The sequence below is a fragment of the Macrotis lagotis genome, chromosome X (genome assembly GCF_037893015.1).
Source record: "Macrotis lagotis isolate mMagLag1 chromosome X, bilby.v1.9.chrom.fasta, whole genome shotgun sequence".
NCBI classification, from domain to species: Eukaryota; Metazoa; Chordata; class Mammalia; order Peramelemorphia; family Peramelidae; genus Macrotis; species Macrotis lagotis.
In genome coordinates, this window is record NC_133666.1 from 621,812,025 (window position 1) to 621,824,956 (window position 12,932).

General features: G+C 44.0%; 1 protein-coding gene across 2 annotated transcripts; it reads left to right on the plus strand.

Moving 5' to 3' along the window:
• The first annotated feature begins 220 nt into the window (after positions 1–220).
• Positions 221–11,727, plus strand: PARP10 (poly(ADP-ribose) polymerase family member 10). 2 transcript variants are annotated; one of them, XR_012471859.1, is made up of 10 exons: positions 221–656; positions 1,049–1,291; positions 1,440–1,676; positions 1,887–2,536; positions 5,253–5,474; positions 5,689–5,779; positions 5,895–6,482; positions 6,677–6,810; positions 7,038–7,157; positions 10,213–10,294. XR_012471859.1 is itself a non-coding variant. In XM_074203141.1 (10 exons), the coding sequence occupies exons 1-10, from the start codon at positions 272–274 to the stop codon at positions 11,194–11,196; spliced, it is 3,072 nt and encodes a 1,023-aa protein (XP_074059242.1). In that variant the 5' UTR covers positions 236–271; the 3' UTR covers positions 11,197–11,727. The 2 variants fall into 2 exon arrangements, 1 of the variants encoding a protein (XP_074059242.1); XM_074203141.1 differs by lacking the exon at positions 7,038–7,157 and adding an exon at positions 10,850–11,727 and having other exon boundaries at positions 236–656; positions 10,213–10,387.
• Positions 11,728–12,932: the final 1,205 nt, after the last annotated feature.

Genomic DNA, 12,932 nt, shown 5'->3' on the forward strand with positions numbered 1-12,932 from the left:
CTGTTATCGTCATTATTGTTATATTATGGTTATTGTTATCATAAGCATTATTGTTGTCATTGTTATCGTTATCATCATGATTATTGCTATTGTTATCATCATATCATCGTGGTTATTGTTATCATGATTATTATTTTGTTATTGTTACCATTATTGTTATTGTTATCATCATCATCATCATCATCATTGTTGTTGTTGCTATTACACTTTGACAATGACTCGGCCAGGGTCACTCAGCTAGTAAGTATCCGAACCAAGGCTTCAAGTCTTCATGAGTCCAGCCCCGACGCTCCGTACGCTGAAGGCCGCCTCGCCCCTTCGAGGTAACGGAGTCCGACTCTGCCCCTCCCCGGCAGTGGCAGCCAAAGTCTCCGGTTTTGGTTTCGTTTCTTTTGTAAGAGGAAGTAAGTGGTTACGAATTCGTGGGATTGGTGGAAGCGGGCCCACGGCGTCACGGGGCGCTGCAGGAAGACAGGCCGGGAAGATGACTGAGCTGGGGTCAGAGGCGCAGGTGGAGCTCCGAGGCCTGGCCCGCGACGTGTCCGACGAACTGGTCACCTTGTATTTCGAGAACCGGCGGCGCTCGGGGGGCGGCCCTCTGCGGGGCTGGCAGCGGCTGGAGAGCGGCGGCATCCTCACCTTCCAAAAGCCAGAGGGTGAGCGAGTGAGAGGGGCTGGGAGCTTAAGCCTGCGGGCTGTGTCTGCGTGTCTGTGTATCTCTTTGTGTCTGTGTCTGTGTCTCTGTGTCTGTGTCTCTGTGTGTGTCTCTTTGTGTCTGTGTCTGTATCTGTTTGTATCTGTGTCTGTGTCTGTGTCTCTTTGTCTCAGGGTCTGTCTATCTGCACGTCTGTGTATGTCTCTCTCTCCGTGCCTGTGTCTGGATCTGTGTTTGTGTGTATCTGTGTGTGTGTGTGTGTGTGTGTGTGTGTGTGTGTGTGTGTGTGTGTTGAGAGGGGGTGTACAAGATCCTGGAGTCAACTGGGGGGAGAGAGAGAGCGAGTGTGTGTGTTATACTAGGAACTCTGACCCTGTCCCTCCTTTATTCCAGATGCCCAGCGAGTCCTGGCTCAGGCCACTCATGTCCTGCAGGATACAGCTGTGAGTGTGGTGCCTTCTCCTCCCCGGGCCCCCCAGCGTCTGCTGCTCTTGGATGTGAAGCCTGGCACAACCCCAGAGATCCTGGAACTTTATGTGGAGAGTCTCTTGCCCACCAAGGGGGAGTGCCAGGCCCTTGCCAGCCCCCGACCAGACCGGGCCCTAGTACAGTTACCCGGACCTCTTTCGGAAGCGGGTGAGAGGTCTGAGTGGGGCGGGCTGATAGGGAAAGGCTCAGAAATATGGGGGATAGTAGAAGAGGGCTTGGTAGTGTAGCTGAGAGTTGTCGCTTGGTAAGAGAGAAAAGAGAATCGTTCCAAAGTTCTCCAACTTCCCTCTGGCAGAGTTTGAAGAGCTGGTTACAAAGTGCAGTGGGAAAACACTGGATGGCATGACGGTTTCACTCGCGTGGGTACCCCAGGCTCGAGCTGTAAGGGTTGTGAAGAGAGATCAACCCCCAGATCCTGTGCTGCTTCAGCTCTACCTAGAGAATGAACGCCGCAGTGGGGGCGGTACCCTGGAGGGGCTGAGGACACTGCCTAAAGCCCAGGGAACCGTTGCCACCTTTCAACAGTGGAAGGGTGAGTACACCTTGTTCGCTTGCCCCTGGTTCCCCTAGGTCTGGATGTGTGTGTGGGAGGAGTAGGTCTAGATGCTTGCTGGAACCTGGCATACCTCACCTTCCCAACCTGCTTATTTGCTCTGGTGTCCCTTAATCTCCATTATCATGAAATCCCCTGAGGTGGTGCTAGCTAGTCTTCCAGACCTGAAGGAATCTCTCCCCCATTCAGTGGCAGAGCGAGTGTTGAGCCGCTATCACCAACTTAGTGGTTCAGAGCTAAACATCGTCCCCCACTATGATATCCTGGAGCCAGAAGCAGAGACAGAGCCGGAATTGGAGCCCAAACTGGAGCCAGAGTCAAAACTGGAGCTGGAGCTGGGGCCTAAACCAGAGGAAGGAAAGGAACTAGCCCTGGGTGAGATGATTTCCATAGAGACACCAGAAGAGAAAGTGCTCAAAGAGACCTTTGGAAAAATAATGCCTATGGAGAAACTGGAAGGGACAATGATTTTGAAGAAACCAAGGGTAACAGTTCCTGGGACAGTTCCTTTGGAGAAACTGGAGGCAACTAGGGAGACACCTAAGGAGACAGTGACTGTGGAGAGACCAGGGGTAATAGAACCCCTAAGAGACAAAGTGCTGAAAGAAACTGTACCAATGGAGAGACCAAGAGAGCTAGTGGGGGCCATGGTGCCGGAGAGGGTAGTGCCAGAGGGGAGAGGGGAAGAGATGGTTGAAGCAGTGGTGCCTGTGGAGATCCTGCTGCCCATGGAGCCAGGTGCCTTTCGATTTCTGCAACTCTATTACCAGGAGTTACTTGCTAGCCTTAGTGAAGTGACCCTCTGCCCACTGGATGGCCTGGATGTCACTGGCTTCCGGGTGAGTTCCTCCTGAACTTATGTTTGGTCTATTCTGTTCATAGTGATAGCCTATAGGAAATAATGACATCTTTTAAGAGACTAGATCTGGTATAAAGACATTCCAGTATCTCCATCGGTCCCTGACTCTCTTATCTCCCTTCTTGGATTTCCCCTCTCTATAGCAACTTGTAGTCCACTCACTCTCTCCCTAGGGTCTTGAGAGTGTCAGTCCACTTGATTGATCAGTTCTTGTCCTTCAAAGTTGTTTTTCTTTACAATGATGCTATCCTTGTATAAACTGTTCTTCTGGTTTAACTCACTTCACTTCTCAACCATTCATATTAATTCAGGATTCTCTAAAGTCTCCTTCATCATTTCTTCTCCATTAATATTCCATCATTAATATTCATGTAGCTCTCGGGGTCCCCTTATAATTTTTGGTTGTAGGTGTGATAGACTTACTCTCTCTTTTGGGAAGGGCTAGCTAGGTGATGCAATGGATAGTGCTTTGATCTTGGAGTCAGGAGGATGGGAGTTCAAATCCAGCCTCTGACACTTACTAGCTGTGTGACCTTGGACAAGCCACAATCCTGATTACCTCACATTTAGGGCCACCTCTAGTTGTCCTGATTCGCATCTAAATCCAGCTGATTCTGGAGGAAAAAGTGAGGCTGGTAATATAGCACAACCCCCTTCACTCAAATCCAATTCACTTGCTTATCATGGCATCACCTCCCTGATGTCATGGTCTTTTTTTTTGGATTATAGTTATGTGTCTTGTGATACTATAGGCAATTTCACCCTTCTGCTATGCTTTTGGCTTAGGTGGTTATCATCACTTGAACTCATCCTGGTTCCTCCAAAGACCTCTTCCTAGGGTGAGGCGCTTCTGCATCTTTAATGTTCAAAGTGCCTTCTCTGTCATCCCAGGGCAAAGTATTAGGGATCTCCAAGCCCCTGGGTCTGAAGGTCGGAGCACTGCCCAGCTGTGTTGTGTAAGTCATTCCCAGGGATTTCTAAATCTCCATCCTGAGGTTTTTCTCAGAGGTCTTCTACCCTTGCCTACAACTCTAGCAAAGTCTTGCAGACTACACAAATGCTTGACTTGCCTGGTCTGGCCATGATTGAAGACTACTTTGTGATGGGGCTGGTAGGGTCCTTCCCCATGACTTCTGGGTTGCTGATTGACGTTTTTGGAATACATCTCTAGGGATTGAAGAAGTCATTTCTTGTATTTTCTCATTAGATTTCTTAATCTTGATTCCTTCTGGTTTCAACTATAAGGATCCATGGGGTTGCCAATACAGAACATTCCATGCCTTTGGACAGACAAGCTATCTTTCATGTCTGAGATGCCCAGTCTTCACCCCTGTCCCTTGTACACCTAGCTCTTCAAGGTTCAACTCAAACTATTTCTTTCATGGTCCCTTTCCTGATTTCACCTGGTTATATTGTGCCCCTCAATTGCTTTTAATTTCTTCTGTATTTATTAATTTATTTTCTGGAAGGGTTGTTGAGAAGTTCAAATGAAATAATATATGTAAGATACTTTGCAAACCTTGTGTTAGCTGTTGCTATTATTGTTACTATTTATTAATGAATTATCTAAGCCAGGAGTAACCATGTGACCACAGATATAGGAACCACCTTTCCAACTCATTGCTAGAGATTGCTTCATGTTTGGAAGCCCCGGGGTGGCTAGGTGGCACAATGGCTAGAGCACTGGCCCTGGAGTCAGGAGGACCTCAGTTCAAATCTGACCTCAGACACTTAATAATTGCCTAGCTGTATGGCCTTGGGCAAGCCACTTAACCTCATTGCCTTGCAAAAACCTAAAAAAACAAACAAACCATGTTTGGAAGCCCCAATCCAAGATCTATCCACTTACTTTCTTCTTATTTCCTACCCAAGAGGAAACTTCAATTGGTAGGTCACTGAAAAAGAAGGAAAATTTGGTCTTAATATAAGAGAAATTCTGATACTTGGTGCTATCCCCAAATGGATTAGACCATTTTGGGGATATAGTGATTTCTGCATCACTGAAGTTCTTCAATCAAAGATTAGATAGACACTTTTCAGAAAAGCTGTAGAAACAATTCTTAATCTGAAATGTTGAAAAGTGACAGAAGAGATTCCATTTAATCCAACAAATACTCTATGTGCAAAAACCTGTACTAGACACTGGGATTCAGAGGGAAAAAATGGCACACTCCTGACCTCATGGAGCTTCTATTTTTTCTATAGGGGGAAATTAATAGTAACTACAAGGTGACCCAAAATGATTTTAAGAGGTAGAGAGCATTATCAACTAGGACATTAGGAAAAACTTCACGTAGGAGCTAAGTCTGTGCTTTGAAGGTAACTAAGGAATCTTTGAAAGGTAGGTGGAAGCCAGAATGTGGCTCTGTCAGACAGACTTTATAGTTTATACTAGAAACAAAAGGGGGGGGGATCGAAGATTGACTATGGCTGAGATCTGAACCAAGTGACTGATCACATTTTCCCAAGTTCAGATTCCTATTTTTACCTAGTGTCTTTCTCCTAGTCTCTCCCATATATTCTCTGTCTGGTCCATCCTAGGGGAAGATATCTCCCCAAAGTCTATAGACTAGAGTTATGATTTCATAGGTATAACTTCAGCAACTCTGATAGTAGATACCTCATTGAGGCAAGAGGTTAGCTTTCCTTTCCCTCAATTCAGTAGGCTTCCTCTGAATTTTTCTATATGTTCACAGATCACTGGGGCACTGGAGCCATGCCAAGCTGCCAAAGAATTCCTACAGAGTCTTCTGAGCAGCATTGGATGCCATATGCTGCCTCTGAAACATCCAGGAAGTGCCTGCTTTCTGCTAGGCAGTGAGGGTCAAGGCCTCCTAAAAGACCTGGAGGCCCAGTTCCATTGCATCCTCACAGTAGAGCAGCAGGTGGTGACAGCCCTCAATGAAGACCCCATGAAGGTATCTGCTTTCACCCTCCAAACCATCCCTGAGTTAACTGTTGATCCCATCTTGACAAGCTCCTGATCTCAGCTCTTTCTGTGATCATTCTGACCTTTGAACTTCTGGTCTGGCCTTAATTTGCTACTCCTAAAAGACATAGAAGTTGGGGAACAGGACACTGAATGTCTAGAGTCCTGACTCTGCTTCTCTCTATCTTATCCTATGCCCACAGCTTGATCCCATGGACCTTCTAGAAGCCCCAGCAACCCACAACTCCCTGGCCACTTGCAGCATTGCTCCGGACCCTTCAGCCATTCAAATGAGTATGGGCACCAACCAACCTCCCCTCTACCACTGTCCCTATCCCCCCTCTCCAGTTTTAAAGTGCCTCTTTCCTAGTTTTGCACCTCCAACTCTGTCCTTCTATCTGCCTTTCAGATGAGTTTGAGAGGTTTCTGGACAACCTGAAGACTCTAGATGGAGAAGAACGGTCTTCCCAGGAGATTGAGGAAGAGGAATTGCATGAGTCTGGGGAGGTGGTGGCAGCCCCTGTCAGAACAAAAGAGATGATGGAGGAGGAGGCAGCCCTGCAGTTGGCCCTGCATCACTCCCTGGAAGAAGAGAACCTAGCAAAATGGGAGACAAAAACTCTGAAGCAAGCACTGATGCTGTCCCTGCTAGATGACATAGAGGCTAAGGGTAGAAGTGGTGGTAACAGTAGCAGGAGAATCATGGTGCATGCTGCTTTTGATCAGGACCTCAGTGAGCTGAGCCAAACTCTGGAGACTCTTCTCAGTGAAGAACTACAAGAGGAGAGAGTGATGGATGTGGACCAGGGTTTACCACCTTCATTCTGGTCTCGCCTGGAGAAGCATCATGATGTGACTATTACCCTGCAGGGAAATTGTGTCATCTTAAGTGGCTATGGTCCCCAGCCTTCCTGTGCTGCCAATCACATCAGAGCACTGCTGACAGTTCCCTTGAACCAGAGCCACACATTGACTCCAGACCCTGCTAGAGCAAAAGGTAACCCTGGCACTACCCTCCTCCTCCCCTCCCCCCATCTTCACATTCATCTTTCTTGGTCACTTGCCTAGTGCTGCTCCCTCTTCCCTTCCCCCTGCTCAAACAACACTAACTGAATTTCAAAACCTTGTGGAGGGAAGGGATGAAGGTTTTGACTCTGGGCCTCCTTCATTCCTCCTCCAACACCACATCAGTGGTTCCCCAGGTGATGAGGCAGCAACCACCAGAGCTGGAGTGCCTGGAGGAGAGCAGTGCAGAATTCCAGGAGACAGTCCGAGCCTTTTACAGTACCTTGGACAGTTCCTCTGACAAGATTCGAATCATCAAGGTAAACCTAAAGGTCCAGCCTACCCTGTCCTGGGCACTTTCCCTGCACGTGTATCTCCTTCTTCCTCCACTATAAACATTGTCCCTTTCACTGACTCCCAGAAATTCTACTCAGGTCAGGAAGATTAGAAAAAAGGTTCTTTCCCTCAGATCATTGTGGTGAGACTCGCTGGAAATTGTAGCCTGGTAATTAGAGCAAGGGTTCTATTTTGTTTGTTTTTAAAATAGTGACCACCTTCTTCTGCATATACCTCATTTCACATCTGGAGTTCCTTACTTCTCTACTGATAGGTGAAAGGTGTACCTCGCTGTCAACTCTCCAGGATTGAGATTGGCCGTTTAATCCAGGTTCTCATAACTCTTTGGTGCTCTTCTCTTTTATGCAAATGTAGTTATTGTACATCTTGTTCTCCTAGCTCTGTACACTTCAGTCTGCACCAGTTCATACCAGTAACTTGCCAAGATTCTTGAAATTCTTCATAGTCATCATTTCTTGTGATACTATAGGCAAAAAAAGGCCTGATTCTGTGATTTCATTAAGTGTAGGGAATTTCCAGTTGAAAGAAATCAGAGCTATCAACACTCACATGAAAAAATACCCTAAATCACTAAAAATAAAGAAATGTAGATTAAAAAATGTGATTATCATCAAATTAGCTAAAATGACAGAAAAGGAAAAGGACAAATTCTGTAGGGATGTGAGAAAATAGGTACACTAATATGCTGTTCTTGGGTCTATGAATGAGTCCAGCCATTCTGGAAACAATGTTTTTTAAAAATATGTTTTATTTATCGGTTTTTCTAACAACATGCAATGGTAGTTTTTACCAATTAATTTTTTACAAAGTTTTGAGTTTCACATTTTTCTCCCTCTCTCCCTTGCCTCCCCATTCCTACAGAGAGTAATCTAATAGAGGCTCTACATGTATAATTATGCTAAACATAGATCCATATTAACCATGTTGTGAAAGAAGAATCAAATTCAAATGGAAGAAAAAAATGACAAAATATACAATTCTTAAAAATTGATCATAGTAAGCTTTGGTCTGCATTTAAACTCCGTGGTCCCCTGCCTGGATATGGATGGTATTTTTCCATCACAAGTCTTTTAGAATTGTCTTTGATTATTGTACTGCTGAAAAGAATAACTCTAACTCCATCATAGTTGCTCATCACTCAACATTGTTGTTGGTGTGTATAATGTTTTTCTGGTTCTGCTAATTTCACTCAGCATCAGTTTATATATATAAGTCTTTCAGATTTTTCTGAAGTCTTATCCTTCATGATTTCTTATAGAACAATAGTGTCTGGAAAGCAATTTTTAACTACATCCTAAAAACTGTACATACCCTCTGAACGAGACATAGCACTATTAGTTCTGTATACCTAAGAGAACATGAAAAAGAAAAAGGACCCATATATACAAAAGTATTTATAGTAACTCTGTGGGATGGCAAAGAATTGGAAATTGAGAGGATGACCATCAACTGGGGAGTGACTAAACAAATTATGGTATATAGCTTATACAGTTTGGAGTCTGGAGTTAGGAAGACCTGTATTCAAATCTAACCTCCAAATCTAGCCTCTTTCTAGCTGTGTCATCTTGGAAAGGTCTCAAACTGAGGTCTGCCTTAATTTCCTCTTTTGTAAAATGTGGATAATAATAATACTTACAGTTGTGAAGATCAAATTATATATTTGTAAAACACTTTACAAACCTTAAAGTACAATGTAAATGTTAGTTGTTATTATTATTATTATTATTTCTTCCTTGGTAAAATGGGGACGATAATCTTTCCACTGTTGTGAAGAAAGCTGTTTGTAAGTTTTAAATTGCTAGCTCTCTTCCACTATCCATGATAACTTGAGGTTTGATTCAGAAGATTAAAGGGAGAAAATTGGGACTTTTCCCCAAGTCCAAGGGCAGAGGAGTGGGGACAAGGCACAAAGTTGTTACATGCTTCTGGGAGCCTTTAAGGAGAAAAAGTGTCCCATAAGAGTTTCTCAAAGTCAAGAGAATACCCTGAAATGGATTATATAGGAAGGTTTCTCTTGTATTTCATGGTCTTCTCCCAACACTTCCACTATGATTTCTTTTTTTAATATAAATATTTCGTTTTCCAATTACATACAATAATAGTTTCTACCAATCATTTTTTGGGGAAAGTTTTCTATTTTACAATTTCCCCCCCCCTCACTTCCTCTCCCCCTTCCCCCCAATAGAACGCAGTCTGATAGTCTTTGCATTTGTTTCTGTACCTCTATAATTTCAAAGCTGGTATTTCCAGAGTCTTAACTCAAGATTTTTCCCTTTCCCACCTGCTCCCCACCACCCCACCCCACCCCAGCCTGGTCTGACTAGTGTCACCACCTTCAGCAAACTGCTTCTCCTGGAGGCTTCCCTGTCCCTGAGTAAGGACCCAGAAAAATGATCTCTGAGTAAAGATATAGTCCAAAGACTGCTGTTATGATTTTACGTGCCCTAAGGTTTACAAAGGACTTACTCTGCGACAGTGAATGTTGCAGTTGCACTGAAAGTTGCAGTGAATGTTGCAGTGGCTCCAGTGAATGCAGTTTTCAAAGAAAGAGTCTGCATTTTACAAGGGGAAAAAAACAGGCAAAGAGGTTAAATGACTTGTCATGATGACATAGCGAGTAATTGCTGGAGTTGGGATCTGATAAGGTATACAATGTTCTCCTGGTTCTGCTCACTTCATTCAGTATCAGTTTATGTAAATCTTTCCAGGTTTTTCTGAAATTTGCCTGCTTATCTTTTCTTATAGAATATTCCATTATATTAATAAAATTTCTCAATTAATGGGCATCCCCTCAATTTCCAAGTCTTTATCACGACTACTATGAATAATCTTGTACATGTGTCTTTTCCTCTTTTTTGTGATCTCTTTTGTAATTCTATAGATCTAGAAGTGAATTTTCATCAAAGAGTATGCAAAGTTTTATTACCCTTTGAGCATAGTTCCAAATTGTTCGGAAATGAGATTTGAACCCAAGTCTCTTGAGTTTAGGTACACTGCTGGCACCTCTGGGCTCTGAACTGATATCAGGAAACCCTGTCTTTCCCTGGGTCTAGAGCTAAAGCTAATGCTTCAGCCACTATGGGCTACCCTCTCCCCGATCCTACCCCATCTCCTGCCTACTACAAAAATTTGCATGTAACTTGGCCAGAATAGGTGTCAGAAGCTATCTTCTAGGGACATGGAGAAGTTTCTGGGCACTCACTGCATTTGTATAATTGGGAAACTGGCCAATTGCTTCAGATCAGAAAGTTCTAGAAGCATTCTTGGAGTCCTTGGAGTATGTTAGGAGTTACAGTCTGGGAACCCTTAATCTTCTGGCCTGGTTGTATTATTGCCCACTGAATGTCAAACTCCTTTTCCCTTAGATTGAGCGGGTATCTCAACCCCTGCTCCAGAGTCAGTATGAGCTCCACAAGAAGAAGCTGGAACAGTCATGTCCCCGATACCCTGTTGAGCAAATCCTGTACCATGGAACCTCTTGGCAAGCTGTGCCTGACATCTGCACCCATGGCTTCAATCGTAGCTTCTGTGGCAGAAATGGTGAGAGGCAGGGAGGCGACATGAGGGACCCACAAGAAAGGACCAGGGAAATGTGGTGAGAGGGATGGCTTGCATTGGAAAGTAATGAGTGGGACTGAGACACAGGTTGGAGAGTGTTGTGGGGAAGAGTGAAGGATTTAAAGAAAAGGGTAGGGGCGGTTAGGTGGCACAGTGGATAGAGTACTGACCCTGGAGTCAGGAGTACCTGAGTTCAAATCTGGTCTCAGACACTTAATAATTACCTAGCTGTGTGGCCTTGGGCAAGCCACTTAAACCCATTGCCTTGCAAAAAAAAACAAACTAAAGAAAAGGGTGAGGAATTAGGGAGTAATGGTGGGGTCACTGATGTTGGAGGAGAGGTTGGCTGTAAATGATATTTGGTCTGGTTGTGGTTATGGAAGACTTTGGAGCTCAGTGAATGCAGGGTGCTGGAGTCTTATCTTCCTCTTCCTTCTACCCCAGCCACCTTGTATGGGCAGGGGGTGTACTTTGCTGTACAGGCTAAGATCTCCATCAAGGACCGGTACTCACCCCCAGATGCCAACGGGCACAAGGCAGTGTTCATGGCTCGGGTGCTGACAGGAGATTATGGGCCAGGACATCCAGAACTTCGTGTTCCACCCCAAAGGGACACTGACCAGGGCATCCAACGCTGTGACAGTGCTGTTGACTCCATAAGACAGCCTAGGATTTTTGTCATCTTCCATGATACTCAGGCCTTGCCCATCTTCCTCATCACCTGTCAGCACATTTCAGACCCTAGTGGTCTCAGAACCTCCTCTCCATCACCTCCCTCCTTTGACTACTGAAATGGCCTCAGGACCCATTTGTTCTCACTTGCTTGAATCATCTGAGTCTGGTTTGGCCACCTGGACCAGGTAATATTGGATAAAGTAAGGTGGGGAGAAGAATATGGGGAGAGGGTAACCTGATTCCTTGCACTGGCATAAAAGATTTCCTTTCTTCTTCTCTGCTGTTTTCTTTTCATCCCAAGATACTGTCTCTAAATCCCCTCCTCTTCTTCAATCCTATCTTCCCCCTCCTCCCGAGCTAAGTTCTGATCTAGAAAGTGAAAAGGGAGCTTAAAAGACGTGGGAAGTAGAACACTCTACATAGATCTGCCAATCTTGGCACCAGAAAGCAGCAGGTATAACAAAGAAAAAAGAGGAAAGTAGTCTAGCAGTTCCTGCCTAAGAGACAAACCCACAATAAAAAAGCATAGCTTCAGATATCTATGTCAAATGGATTTAAAAAATGTGATGAGTACTTTTTAATTTCCTAGGCATCCTGCCAGAAACAATATAATGTATAATAGTCAATAAAAATTTATTAAATGCCTACTATGTGCCAGTGTTGTGTTAAACACTGGGGGAAAAAACAGTTCCTACTCTCAGGGATCTTATAATCTAATAGGGGAAAATAAAATACAAAAGGAAGCTGAGAAGAGAAGTAAGAGGTAGGGGGCCACCAGGGGGACCTAGCATGATATTAAAATGAAAGAACTGGGCTAGGACTCTGGAGGGGTATGTTTGATTCCAAATAAAATCCTGCTATGTGCAAAGCTAGGTGCTAAAGATACAGAAAGGTAGAAAGTCCCTGCCCACAAGAAGCTTATGTTCTACAGGAAAGGAACACATAAACACAGTTAAGGAAAGTTAATGCCAAGTATTAGTTTAGAGAAGAGGATAGAGAATTGGTCTGAGGGTAAGAGAGACAAAGTCCTCTTTGTCAAAGTGCCCAAGAGTAAGCACTTCAGTCATGCCCAGAAAGATGGCAGGGGTTCAAAGAAGTATATTCCTGATAGAAGACCATTTGGGCAAAGTTGCAAGGGTGGGAGATGGCATATTGTATACAACAGTATGCAGGCCAATTTGTCTGAAGCAAAGAGTCTTTCAAGGAGAGTGAGCCAACTTGGGGAGGGTGGTTAGGGTTTTATCTAAGAAGCCCCACTGGAACCTTGAAGCTTCTGGAGCAGAGAGTGACACAGCCAGATCTTCCCAGGCTAGATAACTTGGCAACAGTATGGAGAATGGATTTGAGAGATTAGAGGCTTAGGAGAAGGGAAACCTACTGGAGGCTATTGCAGTTGTACTGGCAATATATAAATAGAATTAAGGCTGTATTAAGGATTGTTCTAAGTAATAGGGAGGTAGACTTGACAACAAATTGGATGTGGACAAAGAAACACGGAATGATTAAATAAGCCTGCAGTCACACAATTAGTAACTATTGGTGATGAGAGAGAAAGAAGAACCAAGGATGCCTAAAATTGGGAGCTTGAGTGATGGAAAAGGTGGCATCTTTTTAAAATATATATTGTATTTCAATAAATATTTTCCAATTATATTAAGATATTTTAAACTTAGTTTTTAAAGTTTTGAGTTCCAAATTCTCTCCTACCCTTTGAGAAGGCAAGCAATAAGATGTTGATTATATATAGTGAAATCATGCAAACAAAACATTTCCATATTAGCCTTGTTGCAAAAGTAAATACACACACAAACACACAAAACCCAATTAAGGTATGTTTCAATCTGCACTCAGA

Coding starts and splice junctions, on each gene's coding strand:
- PARP10 (XM_074203141.1), top strand. CDS start 272: ATGAGTCCAGCCCCGACGCTCCGTACGCTGAAGGCCGCCTCGCCCCTT. Junction 1,677..1,886: donor CACCTTTCAACAGTGGAAGG/GTGAGTACACCT, acceptor TCCCCCATTCAG/TGGCAGAGCGAGTGTTGAGC. Junction 5,780..5,894: donor CCCTTCAGCCATTCAAATGA/GTATGGGCACCA, acceptor TCTGCCTTTCAG/ATGAGTTTGAGAGGTTTCTG.